This window comes from Leiobunum rupestre, chromosome 7 (genome assembly GCF_980474605.1).
Source record: "Leiobunum rupestre chromosome 7, qqLeiRupe1.1.hap1, whole genome shotgun sequence".
NCBI classification, from domain to species: Eukaryota; Metazoa; Arthropoda; class Arachnida; order Opiliones; family Sclerosomatidae; genus Leiobunum; species Leiobunum rupestre.
The window spans coordinates 8,650,985-8,674,774 of NC_143390.1; the positions used below are offsets into that span (position 1 = coordinate 8,650,985).

Below are 23,790 nucleotides of genomic sequence, written 5' to 3' on the forward strand. Positions count from 1 at the left end.
ATCCCAATAAATTTTAACTTGAAAGTAATTAATACAAATTTGTTCCTCGGAGCGCCCATACTTCCTTGCAACACACGGGTGCTCTGTAAGCCTTAGAAATACAGGGGGATATAATTTTATCATATGAACGAATGTGGAATACGGACCTCTGCCTCAGTGCTTTGAAATTCAGAGGCTAGTGCTAAATGCAATGTATATTTTAAATTAACGAAATACTCTAAAACTCTAAAAATCATATTCAGTTTATTGTCTCAATAAAATAAAATTAAATAAAAAATTAAAGGTGTAAAATGTTTTATCTGCGTCCTTGCTTCAAATTCCAAAATATTTATCAACTCCAGCGCGTGCACTCTATCTTCAATAGCTATAGCTAGTGACGTAAAAAACATTTAAACATAACCTCCCGTGTTTAGGTTAACGGTAATAGTTAGTGTAGAGAGCTGTTGGCTCGCGTGGCATGAAGGGCTGGCCACCACCCTCCTACGCATTGTAATACGGCCACCTGAGCTATGGCTCTAAAAGTCGTTTAATGACTTAGGCCTAAGGTGGTGCCTTGGGTATTAGAATCGTTTATTCCCATTCGACCGAAATCCCATTCGACCGAATCCCATTCGACCGAAAGAATTTTAAAATGTAGCCCAATTGGCGGGGTGATTTGGTATTTTATTTATAAGGTATGTACTATCGAAGATCCATGTTTAGGTTGGGTTAGGTTAGGTTAGGTTAGGTTAGGTTAGGTTAGGTTAAGTTTACTATTTCAGTTTTGGTTCAGTTACTTTTCTTGACACATAAAAGCGTTCGGTCGAATGGGACACATAAAAACCGAATGGGACTAAAGCATTAGAATAGCTGATTATTATTATTTTATACAAACACCTATTGGCTTAACCGATTTATTTTTTATCCGTTTTTTCTGGGTTAATTGAACATCTTGATTGATGTCTTACTACGCCATAGTGGGTTGCACCCAGAACGCATTCAGGCACCGGGATTAATAAAATCCGGTGCTATAGCTGCGGCTTCGTATTCTCCGTTCACCTGAATACGTTCTCGGTTGCACTTATCCGTTTAGTTGTATTTTAGTAGAATTCGTAAAACTACTTGGATTTAAATATAGTATAATGTTTATTATATATAATCCTTATCTGACGATGATTTGTTACAAATAAAATCCTGTTTTCGGCGCTAAGCACTTTTGTCATTAGTAAAATTTCAGTTTTAAACGTGAAAATGTTTAAAAGGTTATTCATCATTGAATATTTGCATAACCTTCGTTTCTTAAAAGCTGAGCAATGTCATCCAAGACGGACGGATTTTCGACCGCTCCCAATGCCTACCGGAACAAAAATAGAAGTGTTAATTTTATAATCACTAATTATCGTCTCACCCTTAAAAATCGTAAGATTGCTCTGCGCAATTAATAAATTTTATTTCGCGCCCAAACGCGCTGCCATCTAGGAGCAACAAACACAGCACCCCACACAAGGAGAACGCAACCCGTCAAAAGTCGTGCATTTTCTTGCGTACAGTTTTCATAGGTTGGACGCTATAGCACCAGCTGCCCTCGGAAAGGGAAAATTCCTAAATTGTCTTCCCCCTTTCCGTAAAACGTTCAGCGTTAAGGCTCGTCCAATGGCATTTGTACACAACTATGCGTTAGCGTGTTAAAAAGCTAGCTGCTTTCTCCTTGTGTTTGTTGCTCCTAGCTGCCATGTACCGTCCCTATGTGTCCGCCATTCCCCGTCACCCGTGCTACAGTCATCACACAGGTACCTGACAGTGTTTCAGCCTTTTGCGTATTAACGGGCGGAGGTTTTGGCCAGATTTTATATATGTAGATATGGGTACAAACATAAAATTGCTTAGAATGAAATCATAATGTATCATTGACAGCGTAAATATACTAGTAAATTCGTTAGGAAAGAGCGTAAAAAATTTTCTTATCTCTATATTTTGATTTATTTACATAATTAGTTTATAATATTTTTGTAGGCACCGACAGAGGCAAAAAATGATTTGGGACGTTGTCACACTTCCGCCACGGGTGTCCCGTCTCTCTCCCATGAATGTGTGTGTGTGTGAATGATCTGATATGTAAGAATGAATGGTCTGTGAATGGGCTGATATGTAAGAACGAATGGTGTGTGACTGTGACTACATAAAAAAATATGTTTATGGTTTGTTTTCTTTGTCTTTTAATTTACGATAAATATTTATGCTCGTTTGTGTTGTAAGTGGTGCCTAATCAACCCAATCAGGCTTTTCATACCGCGCATTTCCCGCAAATATAAAACCCAGCAGTGACCAGTGAGAAACTTTCTTAGGTGCTACGAAAATGTGGCGATGCGAAAGCTAAAAACGGCGATGGCAAAGCCTATAGAAAGGTTGAAGAAATGTACTATACTATTTCGCGATATAAAAATCCTAAATTCTTCTTTAAGTACCGATGTGGGCTAGCGCGCTAGTTATGGGAGTTTGTTTTTTCAATTTTATCCATTATACTTGTTTACCTGCACAGTTTGTCCTTTGCCCAACGAGATGAGAGTCGATCTTTGAATCTTGCCAGTTCTGGTTCTTGGCATTTCTTTGATCGCAATTGCTTGGCCAAACTTAACGGCTTCGCCGAAATGCTCGGACACTTTGGAAATGATCTCATTTGAGACGCGCATTTTCCTTTCCTCCGTTAATTTGTTCCCAGAACCTTGCAAAGAAAATCAAGGGCTTGGTCTTTAAAAATTCGTCACAAGAACACCGATTAGAACTTACCCATTTCCAGAGTAAAAAGCGTAACTGGTACTTCTTTGAGTATTAGGTCAGGAACTGATATCACAACACATTCTTCCACCTCTGGATGGGACGCCACAATCTACAACGGTATAAAGGTTTTTTAAATGTCGCGCGTTATCTGTTATTACATTCGGATATTACAGAAGAAAGTGATGACCATCATTAAAACGAATGGAATTGAAAGTAACCCCCAACGCTACTACCTAGCTTCTGCTTCGTTATACACAATGAGAGTTACGCGTGCTTCATTGATTTAGGTTAGGTTAGGCTAGGTTAGGCTTAGGTTAGGCTAGGCTAAGGTTAGGTTAGGCTAGGCTAAGGTTAGGTTAAACTTAATGTAAGGTTAGATAAAACTTAATGTAAGGTTAGATAAAACTTAATGTAAGGTTAGATAGAACTTAATGTAAGGTTAGATAGAACTTAATGTAAGGCTTAGATTAAGGTTAGATCAAGGTTGAGGTTAGGTCAAGGTTAGATTAAGGTTGAGGTCAATGTCATGGTGGATTTAGTAGCCATAATACTAAAGTTTGACATTAGCTTGGAAAATGGTTTTAGTTACTGTTGCGAGATGATTTTTGACCTATGAAAATTGGGCATCATTGATTCGTTTAGTCACACCTCCCCATCAAACTCCCTTTCGAACTACCTTTGAGAGTTACCATCTACATCTCTGTTTCTGCTAACCTATCTTTATCTCACAGTGAGAAAATGTATTTATTTCACACCCTGTACCTCATGTCTTAGAAAAACAAGGAATAATTTTTTTCGTAGAAATGCGACCATTTAAACTATATAAATATTTCAGTATTCATTATAACTCTTTTTATCAACATTCACTAAAGAGTTTATACCTCTGGATCGTAAGAACAAAGGAAAGAACTGAAACAAAGCTAATTAAAGTTAAATAATGTTGCCGTTTACAATATTATTTTTACAACCAAATATAAGGTAAATGAATAAAACCATATTTGCAAGTGCAGAGTTTTTTGGTCGTAATTTAAAGGTATTACTGCTACAGAAAACACACGTACAAGGAAACACAAGCACAGACACAGAACATACAATACGAAGACACAATAAACGACGAATTTTCTTTTACCCAAGGATATACACAAAGAAAAACCCAACAATGTTTTGGGATAAATACAAGATCTTTCGAGGATGTAGCAATATTTTCTTCTAATTCCACAGATACTTTAAAAGAGTAAGAAGGCCCTTATCAAAATGTTTTTGGTAGCAATTTCCCCCTACCCACTATGTGGTCTATTTTGCAAGTTAAAAGTATAGTGTACAATTGTAAAAAAAAGTTATTCTCACATCTTCAACAGCTTGAGCAGCTAAGTATACATTTCCGTGTTTCATGACGTCATCTACACGACACTCGATCTTCAAAGCGCCCATCTCGTCGAAGTAGCCTTCATCTTTCGTGTCGTAATAACCCTAAATTTGCAGATACAACAATTAGTGAACACCATGAAATCGTCCGTTTATATGCAGAACTTTGTAAGCATGAGTTGACTTTTGAACCAGGGGGACAAGGGGATAATGTCCCCTCCTAAATTTTCTAATAGGGTTCAACCTGTGTTTGCCCCCCCCCCCCCCCTGAAGTATTGTGAGTTGGTTTTTACAACCATTATGAAAAAGATAAATTTGTAACAAAGAGCGAATTCAAATTCAACTTTCGATTTTTGGTCAAATGGAAAGTGAAATTTCCAAATATTTGTCGACTTTTATAATTGATATAAATATATGTGAGGCTCAAAAACGTTCCTACGCCTCTGTTTAAAGGGAGCATACTGCAGAAAGTGTCGACGAATTTAATGTTTTTGCCGTTAGGATTGATTTTTAGAGCGATAAATCTGTAGGTGCCTTTATTCCTAGATGCTTATGCCTTCGAGGTCAAAGGAAGATAATTCGGTCAATGAAGATTCTGCTAAAGCAACTCACCGCGTAAATTTTGGGGAAAATTCCTACCGTAACGTACCAATTCGGTTGAGTGTGAAATGGAGATTTAAAATTAACTTGTTGCCCCGATAATTATTGCTTCCAATTTGCAAAAGCTTTTATACTCAAAGTGAAAGTTTCAGGCAGAAATTAGAACTGTAGACCGGTTTCGCGCTCATCAGTACTCTAAAGGAATACTGACTATAATAATAATAAGAATAATAATCAGCTTATAATTCCTTTTAAACCAGTGAACTGCCGATAACAGTTAAAACAACACAGAGCAACACAGCTGTATATAACTTTATGCTCCCATTTGGAATCCAAATCTATTAATTCAGTCATAGTAAAAACCCCTGAAATTGGTTTTTTAAAAACGTTTCTGTTGGTTTTTTGAAAAAGACTTACTGGATATTCGGCAAAATAAGTCTTCTTGCATCTTTCATGATTACCTAAAAGTGTAATTAAGCCTCCAGGTGGTAAAGGTAATCTGTTTATGAAATATCAAAATTAAAAACAATACATGTAAAATGCAGATTTAAGTTATAAAATACTAATGGTCTTAACCTGATCAATATCCTTCCAATTTCGTTTGGTTTTGCTATCGTTCCGTCAGGCTTCATAATAACGACTGTATTTAATTGTAATCATATTAGAAATCTATTGAATTGTGCATTGTAGGCTTATAATATTACAAATAAGATCATCTTGTAAATTCGTTAAAAATTTCATCATAAACCGAAAAGTTACAAATCTAAGTAGCTATAATTTCGAGCACTTCGCTATTGATTCGACTACTCTGTAAAGATGCAACAGATCCAACCTTGAAATTTTGCAGAGACCACAAATGCTACCGAAGGTGCCCTAAAAATTCAAAATAAGCCTAAATATAAATAAATAAATTTCTTAAACCACTAAAGACATGTATGGAGTACAGAAATTAAATTTTTGAGTATCAATCACCATATTGTGCTAGCTATGTAAAAAAATCCATATACGTAAATAAAAAGGGGCCCAAAAATCTTCAAAGCTTCCAAAAATAAAAATAAGGGGTCCGCTCTTATCATGGATTAACACTAATTGTTAATCCATGCTCTTATACATCTACCCTCTGACGGAAAAATCCTGGGGCCGCTACTATCGTGGCGTGCTCCCTTAAAACTGTCCGTGGCGTCACCAAAGTCGGTGTCAAGCGGTGTGGTAACTCATATTGCCTCGCCCCTTTGCTCCATATGACCCGGACCACAAAGGAACATTAATCGTTACTAATGTTTAAGTAATTTGTAAATAGAACTATTCAAACAATTGCGATTATAAACTATATATTACTGAATAACAGGATTTGGGAATTCGAAGTAAGGTAGTTAGTGTATTCCTTCGACTGCGGGGTCTTACACCAATTCTGCCCAGTTCCAGTTGGCGTAAAAACATTACCAAAAGAGAGTAATTAGTATTATTCTTTTCTATGGTCCTAACGAATTTACACGATGTATGTTGGCTCAAAATTACCATCCATTCCTGTGAACGAAAAAGATTTGAAAACGATGTCAGGTTTGTACTCTTCCTGGGCGACTTGAGCGTTGACGGACAGAGCCGCGGTTATTTCTGCAAATATGTAATAATTATGGTTTCAACTATCATTACTTCTAGAGTAGTATCAGATGACGTGAAGTAGCTCTTTTTTCAACACATGTCGCTAGAGTCGAAATCAAAACAAGATACTTCGGCTACATTTTGACGCAAAAGGCGGGACATAAAAGTTTCCCTCTCGTTGATTAGCTCGTTTGTAAATTTGACAATAACTTAAATTATTATAGTAATATTGAACAATATATTTCATATGGGATACATAATTTAAGATAAAGTCAACTAAGTATAGTATAAGTTTTCTATTTATAATACTCTACAATGGCTCTCTGACGACGTTATTATTTCGTAATTTTATATTTTAGCTTCCTATGATATTAATAGATGGCACCACGCTCTTCGGTAAAGTCAATTTTTCAAATAATCGGATATATTCTTTGCCATCTCTAATAACAATTGCCTTATCATAATACAGTTGGCAATGATATAGCCGACAGTTGCATTAAATCTTTACTCTATTATAGACAGTATAGAATGGTACTTTGAAAAGGGACTACACTAGCGCCGCCACACGTTTTAAATTAATAACACAGCTGAATTTTTGGAATATTACCAATGTTACATGAATTTAAAAAATTCCAATATAAAATAAATATTTGGAGTAAAATATGTCTTAAATTTCAGAAACTGATTAAATTTTACTTAAATAACGTTTCCCAAGTATAATAATTTGAAATTTCTATAACCATAGAAGTTTAAAAAAAATAATTCTTACCTGTTTGGGAATACATAATTAGAAGCGTAGCTTGGTCGAAAACTTTGGCGGTCCATTTCAATGTACCTTCGTCTGTTCGTTCGCCACCCATCGATATTTGTCGCATACTATTTAAAATAGTTAAATTCAATTAATTATATGTAAATCACCCAAGGTTGTACAAATCTGTTCTTACGATTTGAGATCATAGCGGGATGCAACTTTTCCTTCTGGATCCTAGAACAAAATCTTACGGTTAGCATTTTGTCGAGATTTTAAAAATAATTCTTGATAAGAATAAAAAGATTTTTTTGGCGTTCTCACCAATTTAACACTATTTCAAACAAGTAATCCTTGTAACCGTAATTAGTTATTAGGTTTAACGTAGTTTAATAGTTTCTCGGGCATATAATTGTAGGTGGGTTTAAAGAGCGGAAAGTATCATTCCGGCGTTAGCAACTAGTAGGCTCGCTAAAAGGTTCTGAAAACTATGAGTCTCAAATTAACAAAAGCAAGGGTCAAACAAACTTAGAAACTAAGCTGTATATTTTTTAAAACTAGCCAAATATCAGCGTATGTTTTTAACATATAAATGATATAAAGCGAAACTAAATTTTTATAAGTCAGTATGGATCGTTATTTTCTTTAATAAACACCATACTTCTACCTCGTAACTACTTAAGCTGAATTTTTAGAATAAGTTTATGCTAGTTAAGCTTTCACCACCCACCGAATTCGGCTTCGATTTTCAGATCAATGGGTAGTTTCTATGTTTTACGAAGGCACTTACAATCGTTCAGCAATCCAAGATAGCAGCTAATGCCTTTTATAACGGATTATATCTCAGGAGTTATTTAATATTTAAAACGAAAGGTGCGTAACTCTTCTTCAATTAATGTTGTAATGGCTTTGGTCGTATTTGGCGGTTTGCTTTTGGTTCAATAAATGTAGAAATATGCAATTCAGTCGCTCGAATTTTTGTCTATTTGGTAGTTCTATATCAACATTTATTTATTCTTAGTAAGCATGACTATCAATAAAAAATAATCAGTTAAATCAACTTTATTTACGAAATAAAATTAGTTAAAAACTAAATTTTACTAGAGACGCTGAAACTCGAAGTCTCTAGTAAAAACTTATTTTATTGCGTAAATAAAATTGATTTTATACGTAAGTTGTTAAAATATTTAACTGAAAGAATGGCCATGTTGAGACGAATTTTAGCGTTGCTTCCAATCCAATTAATTTCCCGAAAATTAAGTACCTAAAAATCAAATCAGCAAGGTTGGCTAAAACAGTCGCCTGTCAAAGCTATTGAAGCTCAGTTTTTTCATCGAGTATTCGAGTCGAGTATTATTGAAGTCGCGTCGAGTAATCGATTACTTGATTAAGGGCAAATTTTCTATTATTCGAGAAAAATAATTCAGAAAAAACCTTTATTAACATTATAGTGACTAGTGGGATATAAAAGACTAGTATACTAGGCTACTAGCCTAATTATAGTAATGAATAGTAAAATAACAATACAATATAAAGTTTTTTAAATTATTATGTATCGACTGTCCGTATATGGCCGAACTCATAAAGTGACACTCCAAACCAAAACCAAAACTTAATAATATTGTTTGGCGCAAGTACTACGTGCATTCAAAGTATTTGTTGTTTGTACGCCTGGTAGGTATACCGTTTATTATTGCCACCCCAAAAAGTTGCAAAAACCCCTCTTTGAACTTATAGCAGCGTATTCGAGTAATCGAGTACCTGATTATGCAATTTTTTGGTAATCGATAACCGACGAGTATTTTCCAATTACTTATTTGAGGTCGAGTTCGAATACTCGACAGCAAAAAACTTCCGAGTAATCGATAATGTTCGAGTACTCGCACAGCCCTATTCTTGGAAGGTGTCCCTGGCTCATGTACTAAATGGAAACCTACCATTGCCTTCAGGTATTTGAGGAGTCCAGGCCTGACGATTGCTTGGGTCAATTTCCATTCTTGAACCAGACCGTAGAATACGCTGATGTCAGATGAGAGTAGCGGATCGCCCTATTCAAACATTCAAAAAGGATGATTACGCTGCTGGATATTTACAGTCTAATCATTGAAGCTTTAATGTATTTATTTCTACTATGAATATCTAAGTGTATTGGGAAGTTTGGCTCGGCACCCTTTTAAAGTGGAGACTTTTTGTTGCCAAGGTGTAGCGCCAAAATTTATTTCGTAAAATATTAATTCGCATCTTTTCGATTGAATAAAAAAATATGTTAAAATATTATTACACACCTGAATTATTTAATAAAATTCGTATTTGTAAAGTAATTTTTCTAAGATTATCCAACCCGGGATTTTTCGTTGAAGTTTTTTTCAACCCACGTGTTCGTTATACTATATCCTCATTGGCTTAAAACGGGTAGAATTTTACCAATTATCCTATATGTTAGAAGGATAGGTAGCCCTCCGGCCAGCTCGTGTTTTCAAAACGCCGTCGATATTAAGAGAGCCTCTAAACGTGGGACGTCTTGTTTCTATTCCCTCAAGGACAAATGTTGGCGGTGCTTCCTACATGTTTTGTCCTTGACGGAATCTAAATCGCGCATGACCCACCGACGGCCCTGCCATTTTTTGTCCCTCGCCTCATATCCTTCTAACATATAGGATCCTTGATTTTACCGCTATAATTGGGAAATGACCCCAGATCGAGGGAAATTTCGAACCCTAATACCGAAAAAGGAAAAATTTAAATCCCATCAAAAACTGGCGAAATCTAAGAATTGTATTTGAATATAAATACTATAATTACAACAACCGATCACAAGGTTTTTGTAGAATTCGGTTGAGCTGGTAGCCCTGCAATCTTGCTAAATAGTGCATTTAAGATCTTAACTAATAACTAATAAAACATCAATTTTTGAGTTAATTGTATTATATTGAGAATGTAGATGGTGCTGTATTTTCTATACTATGGCCTGCAGCATTAATGATTTCGAACACAATCAATACCACTTTTCCGTGGATTAATAAAATAAATATTGGCGAAAATATTACTGTTTCTACGGTTGACTCTTTGAAAAGGGGAAATTTCATTGCCGTGATCCGGCATCACTGACAGTTAGATATTTATGGTACGAATGCATGAATACATTCGCGACTGAAACCAATACCTCAAATATAACGGCTTTCGCATTATCAAGCAAAAGTGGGAGGTACAGCAAACACGTGTTCCCAACGATCCAGGCGAAACTAGATGTCGCTGCGATGGTTTCGCTTACTCGTTCTTTATTCAGTAGAATTTTCGAAATATCGTTGATGAGTCTCGCAGCGTAACCTCCGGCTGGATGTACAATACCCTGAAAGAATTGACATAATTTTATGTCTCCAAGAAGTATCTCAATCGGAAAAACGCTAATTTCCACCGAATACCCCGATTATTTTTTGTTTCACTTTAAATCTCTAAGGGCTCTTGAATTTATTTCAAAAAAATAAATATTTAGGCAAATAAAGGACCTCAAGTTGACTATGTTCCTAAAATTATATTTTCGTTGGTACGTGTTACCTATATAAATACCTCAAAAAATAATTAATTATTGTTTATTTTTTGAATTTTTCATTGCTTTATTTGTTTTTAGTTTAGTTTTATTTATGAATATTATTCATTTAGGTAATTATTTATATTTTTACGCTTTCATGCATCTATTTACTAATCTCGTAAATTAGGTGCGTATCAATCAATCTCCTGTACAGATATCAACATTCATTTATAGGAAAATCCACCTTTTTGGTTCAATTTTAGTTTCGGTGGTACATTTTGAGAAATAGGATCTCCAATCTTTATCCCACAAACTAAAATTTGAACCGAAAACGTTTCCCTTTTCTGTAATATAAATTGGAAATATTTTAATTCACTACATGCAGCTTCAGTAAACAGTCCAGAAATTTATAAATGGTTGTTGAACCTATTTAAAAACATTTTAAGAACGTAATGAATGAAGTTAGGGGAACGGCTGACAAACCTTTAGGAGCGTTTTCAAATAAAAAAACCAGCTTAGCGAAGATGATATAGGAAATTGCATACGTGAACAGTTCACCATCTAATAATAAATAATAATCAGCTAGGCTAATACCCAAGGCACCACCTTAGGCGTAAGTCATCAAGCGACTTTTTAAGCCATTAATTCAGGTGGCCGGGTTACAATGCGTAGGAGGGTGGTGGCAAGCCCTGCATGCCACGCGTTCGAGCCAACAGCTCCCTACACTAACTATTACCGTTAACCTCAACAAGTTTTTATTGAAGGGGAAACCGAAGAACTCGGTGGAAAACCCCTTAAACCAGTGGGGAAAGAACTTGCAAACTCAACGCAGAAGGAGTTGTTCCGAGTGTTCACCTAGTGCCACAAGTTGGGATCAAACCCGGCTCCTTTTGTTGCGAGGCGAAAGTGCTAACCACTCCATCACCACCTTCATTCAAATTATATCAATTCTTCGCGTCATAAGCCTATAATTAGATTCCAAATGCCGGTCAGTAAGTCGAAATAGTTCATACCCAAAATGATAAGCACCTCTAGTGACAAAAAGTTGCCACTTGAAAAGAAATTATCACGCCTGGGAATAGGTTCCAGCACGCGCTCAGTGTGACGACGGGGCAAAGAGTACGTACTAGCAAGAGACATGCCTCGAGGCTGCCTCCGTGTGCCAACTTCTCCGTCCAGTTCTTTCCCCCCTTGCGCATGATTACATTTGACGGGCGTAGCACTTTGAAAATGCGTTATTCGTGAATCAGCCCCGAATTCCTACTAGGTTCGTTAGTGTAGCGGGTACTATTTAAAAAAAAAGATTTGAATTTGAATAATATGATTGGCTCGCTGGTATAGGGGGTAAGAGGGAGGTTAGCGAAGTTCGAAGTTTTCAGGAAACCTATGGTAGAAGCTAGGGGAGCTCAGGGCTCTTCATCTTCAATGTCTTTTGGTATTAGGGTCATTCTAGAATTGGCCGTCAGTAAATATTTCACATCATGAAGTTAGGCAACTCACGCAAATTTTAATTGGTTATAATAATAAACTTATGTTTTCAAAGTAAAGCAATTACTTTGGGTTCCCCAGTAGATCCGGATGTATAGATGACGAAGAGAGGGTCTGTGGCGTCCACATTAACACATTCCAGGACGGGTTGCGCCTCCTTCACGGCTGCGTCCCAGTCAATGTCTCGCCCGTTTACCATATTAATCTACAATTAAACAAAATACCGCCTTCGTGAAGAGGCAGTCTACTAAAAATTTACAAATACAATCTCACATTTTCGCTAATACTTGTTCGCCTTAAGACTAAAATGTTTTTCGGTTTGTGGGATGCCATTGAATAAGCTTCGTCTATGATGTCCTTGTAGCTGATCCAACCGTCGGCGTGAAATCCGTGAGACGCTACCATTATCAACGCGGGCTGAAATCGAAGAAGCTTTATTAGAAAGGTTAAGGAAAGCGTTCTAGAAGTCCGGGCTCACGTCATCAAATTCGACCGTTTTCTTTTGCGTGTTTATAATCGGGATCGAATATTTTTTAACTTAAAGATTTAAAATAAAAATATTGAACGTCATAATTTTCAAACTCAACAAATCGAGATAGAGTTATCGTAAGTTTTTATTCTTTTCTAGCAGCATGAGTGTTAAAAAGGGTAAAAAGTGATTAATATTGAAATACATCTGAAGCTTTGTTTCCACTATCGCCCGCTAAAATGAGTTTTCTTTACGCGTGTAAAGTTTAGTGGCGCAAGGCTGAGCGCTAGCAAAAACTTAGGGTTAAGCTTGGTTTCCGCTAACAGCGCCTCACTTAACTTCGGACTTGTGGAAACAAAGCTTAAGCCTTGTAAAATGAACGCCAGACATTTTCGGTAAACTATGGGTACACGAAAACAAAGTTTTATGTTTAGACAAAGATCACAGCGCGTTTTATTATTGTTCAAGCACGTTGCTGGCGTGATCAGGAACCTTGCTTTGGCAAAGTTTCTAAGATATAATTTTGGAACTCTGCTAGTTTTGTTATGTTAGCGTCAAAAGACTTTCTTCGCGAAGGCATAGATTCTTCCAAAGCTCTCGTTCAAACGCCTAGATACTGCCACTTAGGAGCAACAAACACAACACCCCACACAAGGAGAACGCAACCCGTCAAAAGTCGTGAATTTTCTTGTGTACGTTTTTCATTGGCTAGACGCTTTAGCGCCTGCTGCCGTCGGAAGGGGAAAATTCGAATATTGTCTTAAAACGTTCAGCGTAAAGGCTCGTGAAGCTCGTCCAATGAAATTCGTACACAACCCTTCGTTAGCGTGTTTAAAGGCTAGCTGCGTTCTCCTTGTGTTTGTTGCTCCTAGCTGCCACTGTTTAAATTCTATCGCACCGCTCTGCAGAAATAATGAACTGGTGCAATTACCTTGGCGTGGTCGATTTTGACAGCCATGTCTTTCGCGGGAAGTCCTCCGGGCATGACGCAATGAATCACTCCCAAGCGACAGCATGCCAACATAGCAAACGCTGTTTCAATGATGGTTGGCATGTAGATTAAGGCCAAGTCTCCCTTCTTCAATCCAAAGCCTCTGATGACACCCGCCAACCTTGTCACCTGAGGAAAATTATGAACTATAATAACGCCGGACGTTTATGACACGAAATAAATAAACTTAATTTTAATAGGGATTTTTCAGGCTCAACATTCATACTGAGATTACGTAAAAACAATTACTCGTATGAGCATTATCCATATAACCGATTTTGTAGGTAATTGCCTGGATGGTACGTTCTAAAGTTAATTCTTTTCCTATTTCCCATTAAAAAAATTGTGTGTGATGGTAACTTTTGATACATTACGATTTAAAATTAAATAAATTTTAACTATATAGTTATTGGACTATCTAGACCATAAGCCAATTTATTTTGAGCTTTCGATAATCCATCTTGATCACCTTAATTACTTCGGAAACAAAGTTAATTTTGGGGAATACCAAATATGGTTTTTATTTCCAAAACAATAATAGGTAGAGTTTTGAAATTATCATGGTATACGTATGGAATACGGGACTAGCTAATTGTAAATGTCACAAACATTTAAAAATATGTTCACGTTTTTCAAAAATGTATGTTTTGACCGGTAGACGAAAAATGTCACTGAGAACGTTGTTGAAAATTTGAAAACGTAAAGATACAGTTTCTTCGGTTGAGATATGAGGTCATGAAAAATAGCAAGTTGGTCATAAGAGGCAATAGCTATGTTAAAAAATGTTGAAAATTTACTTTGTGCGTGTCTAATTTGTAGCTTATCAGCAGATCACATTTGATTCGCTTCGTATGAAATTAATGGCTTAAATTTTTGTTATTTTCAAACAATTCCCATTAAAAGTTCAATAATACCCCCGTTTTGGTTTGCAGCGATACATCTTTCCGTACGATGGTGCATCTCTCTAAATGAGTGTTATTGGAAGGTACCAGACGGAATGCTTTCCACCGGTGTCTGGTATACGTTCGTCTTGATGAAGTTGCACATTCAATAATCGAGTAGTGTTCAGACTGGTGACTTCGGAGGCCTTCCCAGTGAAGTTCCCACGGGAACGCTCATTTTAATCCATCGCTGAGGAAACTTCGTGGTCAGATAATCTGCAACAGCATGAGCTTGATGTGGTGAGGCACCGTCATATTGGAACCAAAGACGTCTGTAGTTGGCCAAATAATGTCTCCAACGTGTCCGCTACTTCGTTCTGCAAGAGATCTATCTAGTTATGCCCATTCAAACGTTGTAGCAGGAAAAAGGACCAACAATCTTATCCGCGAGCCGACTAGCCCATCAGTTGAATCGGAATTGCACTTGGTGGTGATGAAGGAATCCTCAGTGAGTATTTACGTCACTCCAACTGTAGGTGTTTTGGTTGTTGAAGAACATTAACACTCTTTGGAGAGTTGATTGAGAAAATAGGGGTTTCTATCAGACATGATGCTAAGCCAGTTGCACAAATCATATTGCCCTTCCATATCTCCATAACGAAGACGTGATGGAGGGTCGCTTGGAAGGGATGGAAGTGGTTACGGCAAAGAATCCTCCAGACATGGTCCCTTGTTAAACCCAGCTACCGGCTTGCTCGTCCAATGCTTGTTTGAGGGTATGCAACAAAGTGGGCTAGTACAGTGTCGTCCATGTCGGTGTTGTGATGGCCTTGTCCGTGGGATCTGATTGACATTTACATTGTTGTTGAAGTCCCGAACAGCTCGGAGAACGGCGTTACAACTTGGCGTTCTGTTAGTCTGGCAATTTTAAAACAACGGGCTAACTCTTGATCGAAAAATAAAAGCGCGCTCTTGGAGAGTTTGAACAGACATACACGATTGGAGCATGAGACTGATGACAGTTAATACTAGTGTCGCTTTTAATAATAAATTAAAAACCGACTTTTATATAAACCGTTGTAAAAAAATGTTATGTAAATACGACCATGAACGTTTTTACAAACTAATAAACGTGACTGCAGCAAATGGGGAATTATTGAACCTTACGAAACTAATGAAGTGTGTTGTGCTGATAAGCTACAAATTAGTCACACTCGAAGTAAATTTTCAACATTTTTGAACATGGCTATTGCCTTCTATGACCCACTTGCTATTTTCATGACCTCATATCTGGGGGGAAAATTGGTCTTTTTCAACCGAACCTACTTTATTTGTACGATTTTAAGTATGCTCTACAACATTCTCACTGACAGTTTCGGTCACGAGGTCTAAGTACAAAGCATCAACAGGCTGGCCTCCATCAAGACAGACGTCAAATATTGATTGCGTATAATTGTGGACCTACGGTACTTTCCGTTGTTGCGCTCGAAAACCGTTGATAGCGCCAACTCGAAAAACGGCGGGTCACGCTACGACCGTTGATGACCCTCTGCTTTCAAAAGGTTCACAAGCTCAACAACCTAATGAATCAACAATTTACGACTAAATTATGTCTTGGAACCATATAATTGGACTAGATTTTAGGCGTATTAGGTCCTTAGTATTCTGATTTATAAAAACGAAAGCAGTGATTTATTCTCTTTTACCTGGCGGGCTCTCTGTCCTCAAATTATTTCTGAAGGGACACAAGCCCCTCAGTCCCCCCGGGTCCCCACCACTGACGCGGGTGACTACTTAATCAGATAAATTAAATCGCCCTTTTGCATGTGAAATATAATTTTGGGGAAATATTAAAAGAGTTTTATAGTGTACGAAAATAACGTTGTCTTCTTTACTTACAAGGAGACGACCCGAGGTGATAATCACCGATTTTGTTCAAACTCGGGTATAATGTACACCTCTATGTAACTTGAAAAACCTGCAAAGGAAAAGTTGCGACGGGCTTTCGTTTTGCCATGGCAACCGAAAACGTTTTTAACAACATCATTTGGAAATTTTTCCATTGGAAATAACATGGGAATCTGAAGGATTTTAAGGGTCCCCCCCTGTGAAACGTTTTCAAAAATATTTAAATTTTTAAAATTTCAAAAACCGGAAAAATACATTAAAATTGATTAAAAAAAATTAAATTTCATGAAGTTTAAATGCATTTTTGGTCAATTTGTATCCTTGTTAGTTATTAATAACTTACACACTAGACTTGTGAGTGCTAGAACATTATTTAGATTAGTAAATCAGATTTTATAAGCCTCATCTGATCGGTGGCTACTGTGGTAAGGGTATTTTCATTAACAACTATATCCAATTTGATGGTTTAATGAAATAGAAGTAAACTTAGCGGGTGGTCCAATTCCCCAAATTGACCCGAAAGTAATTTGGGCGTTGGCAACATTCCCGTTGTCCAAATTCTATTGGCCTCGACCTGGCGATGTTCGACTATACAGTGACAATTAACGAGAAACTCCTAATGACTAATAATTCCCAGGTTGAAAACATGCGCGACAATTAACCGCTTCTTACCAAATCGCTATTTGGTCGGCGAAAATTTAATCATGGTTTCAATAATTATTTCCATTTATTTGTCAATCTGACGAGGTTTTAACCGGCCATTTTATTTTAATGTAAAAATGCAACCTTCAAACTATACGTACTTAACATCAACTACGTTATAAAAACATTAAATAAATACATTAAAATAAAATGATATCGCGCCAGATTGACAAATAAAAGGAAAAATTAATTGGAACCTTGATTAACTTTTGATAATAATTAGCGGTTAATTGCTGCATATGTTTTCAACCCATTAATTATCAATCATTAAATGTGTATCATTATTTGTCGTAATATAAAAGATCTCATTATGATATGTAAGACAAAGTAGAAATACAGGATTTGGACAACGCCACCTGTTAAGCATACTTGCATTTACACTCGTACCATAGAGTAACACTTACACTCGTACCATAGAGTAACACTTACACTCGTACTATAGAGTAACACTTACACTCGTACCATAGAGTAACACACTCGCATAGAGTGGAAGGCTCTATGGAAACGCATGAAACATTAATCCTAACGGGCCACCTTGTTCTCGAGGCGTGAATAAATATAGTCCGAAGAGCGACGGTTTTGTTTTTAAATGTTTTAGAGTATAAACTTTTTTTTTCTAGATATTGTACATTACCTTTAGGCCAACTTGTTAATTTCACACCTCGAAAACAAGACGTTGCGTACGAAAAGTGTTAACAAGTTTCGCTGCTAAATAGCCTTCCACTCTATGTGAGTGATTTACTCTATGACTAGTACACTTCAAACAAAAATTTAAATAATGTTGGAAACTTAAATGGTATACCTACCGCGGTAACCCCCGATGGGTTTGCTTACTGTTTTCAGACTAGGCTTACAAAATCGGGTTGGTATCGATTTTAGTGGGTTCACCCAGTTCCGTTCACGTATGGGTATTTTGAAACTGTTTTCTATTACACGGGTGCACGGTAGAAGATCCTTTTACAGGGGTAACGCCATTAGAGGTCAATGGTTAAATACCAGAAATCTTACCAGATGGCGTCAAAAGTCCAAACTTAAAATTTTGTAATTATCCCATTAGCGCGAGAAACAAAATATGACTTTTTTCGGGTTACCTTTCGAGTTTTGAAACCTAAATTTTTTGGAAATAGCGTATCTCCGTCCATTAAATCATAAATCAGAAAGTATTTATTACTAGAGCGGTTAACTTGGGTTAAGCAGGACGCTCTAGAAGTTTGAACGATAACGCCGGGAGTATCTACACGTTCGTGATATAAAATTCTTTAAAATCGGGTAAGCGTGCTTTCATTTTGACTGATAAATTAACCATGAACAGTTACAATAGAATTTTAACACATTTCAGAAATATTTTCTAAATCCGCGTACTGGACGAAAATAAAAACTTGTTTTACCAATAAAACACCTTTTGGGAACCGCTGCTGTAGATATTATACTACGAGTCACATTAGCTCGATGGAAAATTGGAAATATGGCGTCGTCTTAAAGTTAAATAAAGTTCCGATTCCGAAGTAGAAACGCGGAAAGAACACCGTCAGAATGATCACGTGACTCTCGACGTTGGCGTTCAAACTTCAAAAGCGCCCTGCTTAACCTTTCTAATAATAGCGCTTAAATGGAACCTCTACGCACCCGACTTCTGCACAAGGAATTAATGAATCAGTCTAAACTAAAAATCTAGTTCTCACCTCATTGTAAATATGTTTGTAGGTGTAGGTCCTTTTGGTTTCCGTAACGGGGCTGTCAAAGATCCAAACCTCCTGGTCGCCGAGACCATTTTCGATTTGTCTATCCAAGCAGTTGTAGCATATGCTCAACTTACCCCCGGTGAACCTACGAGTGTTAAACGGAGAATTAACAATCAACAGACCATCGCAGCGTTGTCAGACGTACGATAATTATCGTACAGGGCGATAATATCAACGTTGTAGTAAGATATTATCTATAGTTCAGTCTGCAGGTACGATAATTTACTATAATATTTTAATTTGATCGAAAACCTATTAAAACTGCAACGATTTCATGTTAGTTTTTGTTTTAGTCAAAGATTTTTAAAACATTAGAATAAATGTTTTCTTTTAAACGTAACTTTAATATCCCTAGATAATTTTAGCCAGTGTACGATAATTTGATTGCCAGGATCTGGCAACGCTTGACCATCTTTACATCGTGGGCACTCACCATTTCGTAATTGGATCGTCGGAGAAATCACAAACTTTGTCCCATTTTTTGGCCCATATTAATTTATCGGCAATACCTTCCCAGTATTCTTCCTTCTCAGTTGAGAGGATTTGCTTCAGCGCGGACCATTCCTCTGTCCGGTCGAGTCCGTTTTCTTCTATTCAATTAAAAAATGCGCCAAGTCAATTATTATTATTTAAAAAGACATTTCATGAATATTCACCTATAAGTATTAATAGACTAGATTTAATTAAGAAAAAATAGGGCCGCGGCAAATACATAGTAAAACTATACCAACCGGAAAATATAGTTTTTATATAATTTAATAGCCCTACTCAGTGCCCACCGACAGTTTTCTATATGAGGGGCCATACGTGGTTCAAGGGGACTTCATACCTTTAGTAGTGCACTGATAACTCATAAATCCCCCCGTGGGCGGAGAGCCACCTCCACCTCCTTTTCTCCAGGGTTGGCCAACTAAAGATTTCAATCTGAAAGTTGGCAAACTAGAGATTTCAATCTTAAAGTTGGCAAACTAGAGATTTCAATCTTAAAGTTGGCAAACTAGAGATTTTAATCTTAAAGTTGGCAAACTAGAGATTTCAATCTTAAAGTAGGCAAAATTGGGGATTTTAATCTTAAAGTTGGCAAACAAGAGATTTCAATCCTAAAGTTGGCAAACTAGAGATTTCACTCTTAAAGTTGGCAAACTAGAGATTTCAATCTTTAAGTGGGTAAACTAGAGATTTCAATTTTAAAGTTGGCAAACTAGAGATTTCAATCTTAAAGTTGGCAAACTAGAGATTTCACTCTTAAAGTTGGCAAACTTTGAATTTCTATATTTCAAAGTAATATGATATTTTCTTTGTTATTTATAGAAACTTCAATACGTTAAAATATATTTAAAACGATATAATATAGCTTTTTGTTCAATTATGTGTCACTCATCCAGATCCCAAAATCCCAACATATATTTAACCTTTTTCCAACTCTATTCTATCTTGACTAAATTCCCAACACTATTTTTTTATTTAATTTCCATAGACAAAGTAGTGTTATCGGGTCTCATTCGGAAAATTCTAAAATGCTCGAGGCAACCGAGAAATAATATCTTATTGCGGGTAACACAATAAGCATATATATATTGATTTAACGAGTTGTTGGAACGGTGTGGTTATATGCCGGATTAATAATATTGATTAATTAGGAATTTTCGAATTTTCCGAATGAGACCCGAATTTTCAATAGGCCATATCATTAGCAGCGGTTAGACGTAGCCGGATAACAATGGCACTTTCTCAATATGAATCAACCCCTTTGAATCCAAAAATGCAGGTTTCAGGGGCGTAACTCTATTATTAAAAAAGTTGTCAAAATTGATATTTGGTGTTTCCGGCGGATATGGAAATGCTACACGTTAATCAAGACATAGGTATGAAAGATATTAGTAAAATATTAAAAATAAAATTGGTTTAAACTTGCTATCATTCATAGTTTTGGAGATAATCGCAAATAAGTGCCAAAATTCCAACGGCCGAAGACTTATTTAACAGAGTGTACGTCTACATAAAAGATACGCACGGTCATACGAGAGACTAAATTCAATGGCTTGAAATGGGTTTAAGACTAGCTTTTAAAACAATAGAAATATTACTTAATTGAAAGTAGTCGCACGAGCCAAATGTTATCCTAGGTGGAGGACTAGTATTTTTACTACAATAGGGTACATGACGACGAAATAGAAATCACGAACTGCAGTCCAATGAGCTTTTTATGATAATTGTTTTGGCCTCGTCTAAGTACTCTTCATTTCTTCGACCTTCGTGTACCCCGATTTATCGCCAAAATACCTAGAGAATGCTCTATCCGCCAACCCGAGCCGCCAAACACTCTTTTTAAACCATAGGCGTTAAAACTGGGTTAACACCAAATATTTCCAGAAATGCATTACATTTTTTTTATTTTTAGGGAAATTTTTTAAATCAAAGCCATTTATTATGAATTTAATTAGACAGTTGCTAGTGAAAAATATATACCATGTAGTTGGCAATTTTTAGGCTTTGAGTTGCCAAAAATTGATCTCCCCCCACCTTAATGCTTCGCTACGCCCCTGTTTCCACGATTTGTTTGGAAATTCGCGCCCATTGAAAAGTGCCCCGAGTGGTATCATTTAGTAAGAGATATAAGCTTCTGGCTATAGCAAAATGCAATATCGTTTCTCCTTTATCAGAGGTAAACAAAATGAAAGTACTTAGAGCGATATCGAAAATGGTTTATCATTCGTTCCCAGGTTTTTCCATCTTTTCACGAAGAAAATTAATAAATAACGCGCTGGCCTGAATTTCTACAATTTTCAAGCGTACATTCTTCGATTTGAGATAATGCTGTAAATACTTCGAAGATAAATAAAAGGGTGATAATTGTGTTTTTATTCGTTTTTCAAATATCGCTGAAGATCTTATACTTAAAGAGTTAACATCAGTATTTAGTGTTGTATTCGTTTCCGAATTAAACTAAGAATTTTAAGTCAACTTATAATTTATAAAATATACAGTGTGTTGCAAAAGATTATGCAAAAATTTTAAGGAGTTGAAGGGGATGAGTTGAGAAGTATGACTGTTATTTTCCCATTTTTGTACGATGAATTAAAAGAGCGCCAGAGAGCTTCAAAGTGTGGCCTACTAGCCCCTGGAAGAAGCCTGCCACAAACGCAAAACCAAGCAGCAGGGAAATGCGAACATTAAGGTTTGGGTTCGTGTGATAGGTAAAAAACGGACTTTGTAAATAAATTGAGGTAACCAGCGTAAAAAAAGTTAACTTAAACAGTATTTAAAGTCCCTGCTGCTTGGTTTTGCGCTTGTTGCAGCCCACTTCCAGGGGCTAGTAGGCCACACTTTGAAGCTCTCTGGTGCTATTTTAACTCATCGTAGGAAAATGGGAAGAAAACAGGCATAATTATCAACTCACCCCTACAACACCTTCAAATTTTTGCATAACATTTGAAACACCCTGTATAATATTTGTACCAATTTTTTTCTATTTAGCGGAAAATTTTGTGAAACAGAAATCGAACGTAAATAATGCGCAGTTGACTTTATTTACACGAATTGAAAACACATGACCGGATAAACTGATAAACAAAAATTTCAATCTCCCTCCATAATTTGTAGGGAAAACTTGTAGGGGTGTAGACGTAGGTTTATTCTGTGCAATCTACACTTCAACAAGTTTGCCCGTTCACGTTTTCGGGAGTAACTTAACCTGTTTAATAACAATTAAGTTTTAATTTATTAATCCCACATTTTACGTAATTTACCGAATTTGAAAAGTCGTTTTGGCACCTCTAAAAGTCTCATTGAACTCATTGCTCACATGCAGAGGTATTTCCTCGCGCAATTTAACTTTTAAGTCGTAAGATAATTTATAGCTTTATCGGTCTTTTTCACAAATACCATTATTGTTTAAATATCTATATAAAAATGAAAATAGAATAAAGGAAAATGTATTAAAAATACAAAGATTAAAGTTTCATTTGGTTTCAATCAATATGCTCCTTAAAATACAAAAATAAACCTTATTATAGAACGTCATGTGTTTTCAAATCTTGTAAATATATAGTTTTTAGTTAGTAACTGGCATGGAAATAAATGAAATGAATCGGTTTTTTAACCGGTTTTTTACATAAAACATTAAAACGACTTACTATTATCCAAAGTTCCGTTAGTTTTCGCCATTTCAGTTGAAGAAAAAGTTGATTATCTGATTGGCGTTGTGGCGCGAACTGCGAGAACAATAATCGGTTTTAAAAGTCCCAATCGTTTTCCTTGGCCTCGTTGATAATGCGTTCTAAGTGTAAATCCTGAAGAGCTTATATCTCTTCAATATCACCAACGGTTTTCAAATCATCCGGTTATCTCTGTGACTGAGTTAAAAATAAGTCCGGCGAATAGTAAATATTAGAGTGGCATTTTTAAAACTCTTTCAATCGCGCAAAAGGAAATTAGCGAGATTTAATTGTCTATTATAATACTTATGAAACTACGCGTACATTTATTTAAAATTCAATAATATATTTGATTATTAAGTTTCATTTTAACTGCCTTTATTCTCTGTGTGATAATGACAGGGGCTGCTTCAAAGAAATTGAAGGAAAACGAAGTACATTTCCTTCTCCTTTCTAGCTCTATAATTACACGGTTGGCGCTCGGGGCTCAAGGGTACGTTGCTCACTGTTGACTCTTTTTCTGTATTTTAAAATGCCGTTAGCTTAAAGTGAAAACGTACTAAGTAGAAATCGGGTCGTTAGAGATATATTTATATAATAAAGTGATAAAGAACCACAGCTTTTGCGGAATAGGGGGTACAGTGTTGTACCTCCCAGATTTCAGTCGGTGGTAAAGTGTATGTATTTGTATCCCCAAAAAATTATCTCCTAAAAAATGCTTACATCAGTCCATGATTTCGCAAACATATTCAAATTTTAGTAAATTTAGGCAGGAATCCATACCTCTACTTGGAATGCTTATCGCGGCAGATTTTAGTCTCGATGTGGCTGACGGTTTTTTGACGTCACTA

General features: G+C 36.3%; 1 protein-coding gene across 1 annotated transcript; it reads right to left on the reverse strand.

The window, feature by feature from the left end:
• Positions 1 to 258: 258 nt before the first annotated feature.
• On the reverse strand, positions 259 to 23,044 carry LOC149934350 (acyl-CoA synthetase short-chain family member 3, mitochondrial-like). The gene is made up of 17 exons (XM_090181457.1): positions 22,919 to 23,044; positions 19,216 to 19,372; positions 18,723 to 18,867; positions 13,490 to 13,678; positions 12,363 to 12,506; positions 12,157 to 12,294; positions 10,236 to 10,421; positions 9,010 to 9,120; positions 7,269 to 7,309; positions 7,094 to 7,200; positions 6,241 to 6,336; positions 5,299 to 5,362; positions 5,140 to 5,221; positions 4,105 to 4,227; positions 2,767 to 2,866; positions 2,511 to 2,701; positions 259 to 1,333 (listed from the first exon to the last, which is right to left on the reverse strand). Exons 1-17 carry the CDS (start codon positions 22,947 to 22,949, stop codon positions 1,250 to 1,252), a joined length of 1,989 nt encoding a protein of 662 aa, XP_090037583.1. The 5' UTR covers positions 22,950 to 23,044; the 3' UTR covers positions 259 to 1,249.
• Between the last annotated feature and the right edge of the window lie 746 nt (positions 23,045 to 23,790).

Coding starts and splice junctions, on each gene's coding strand:
- LOC149934350 (XM_090181457.1), bottom strand. CDS start 22,949: ATGGCGAAAACTAACGGAACTTTGGATAATA. Junction 9,121..10,235: donor CGAAAGCCGTTATATTTGAG/GTATTGGTTTCA, acceptor ATGTTTGAATAG/GGCGATCCGCTACTCTCATC. Junction 1,334..2,510: donor GCAAAGGACAAACTGTGCAG/GTAAACAAGTAT, acceptor TTGTTCCGGTAG/GCATTGGGAGCGGTCGAAAA.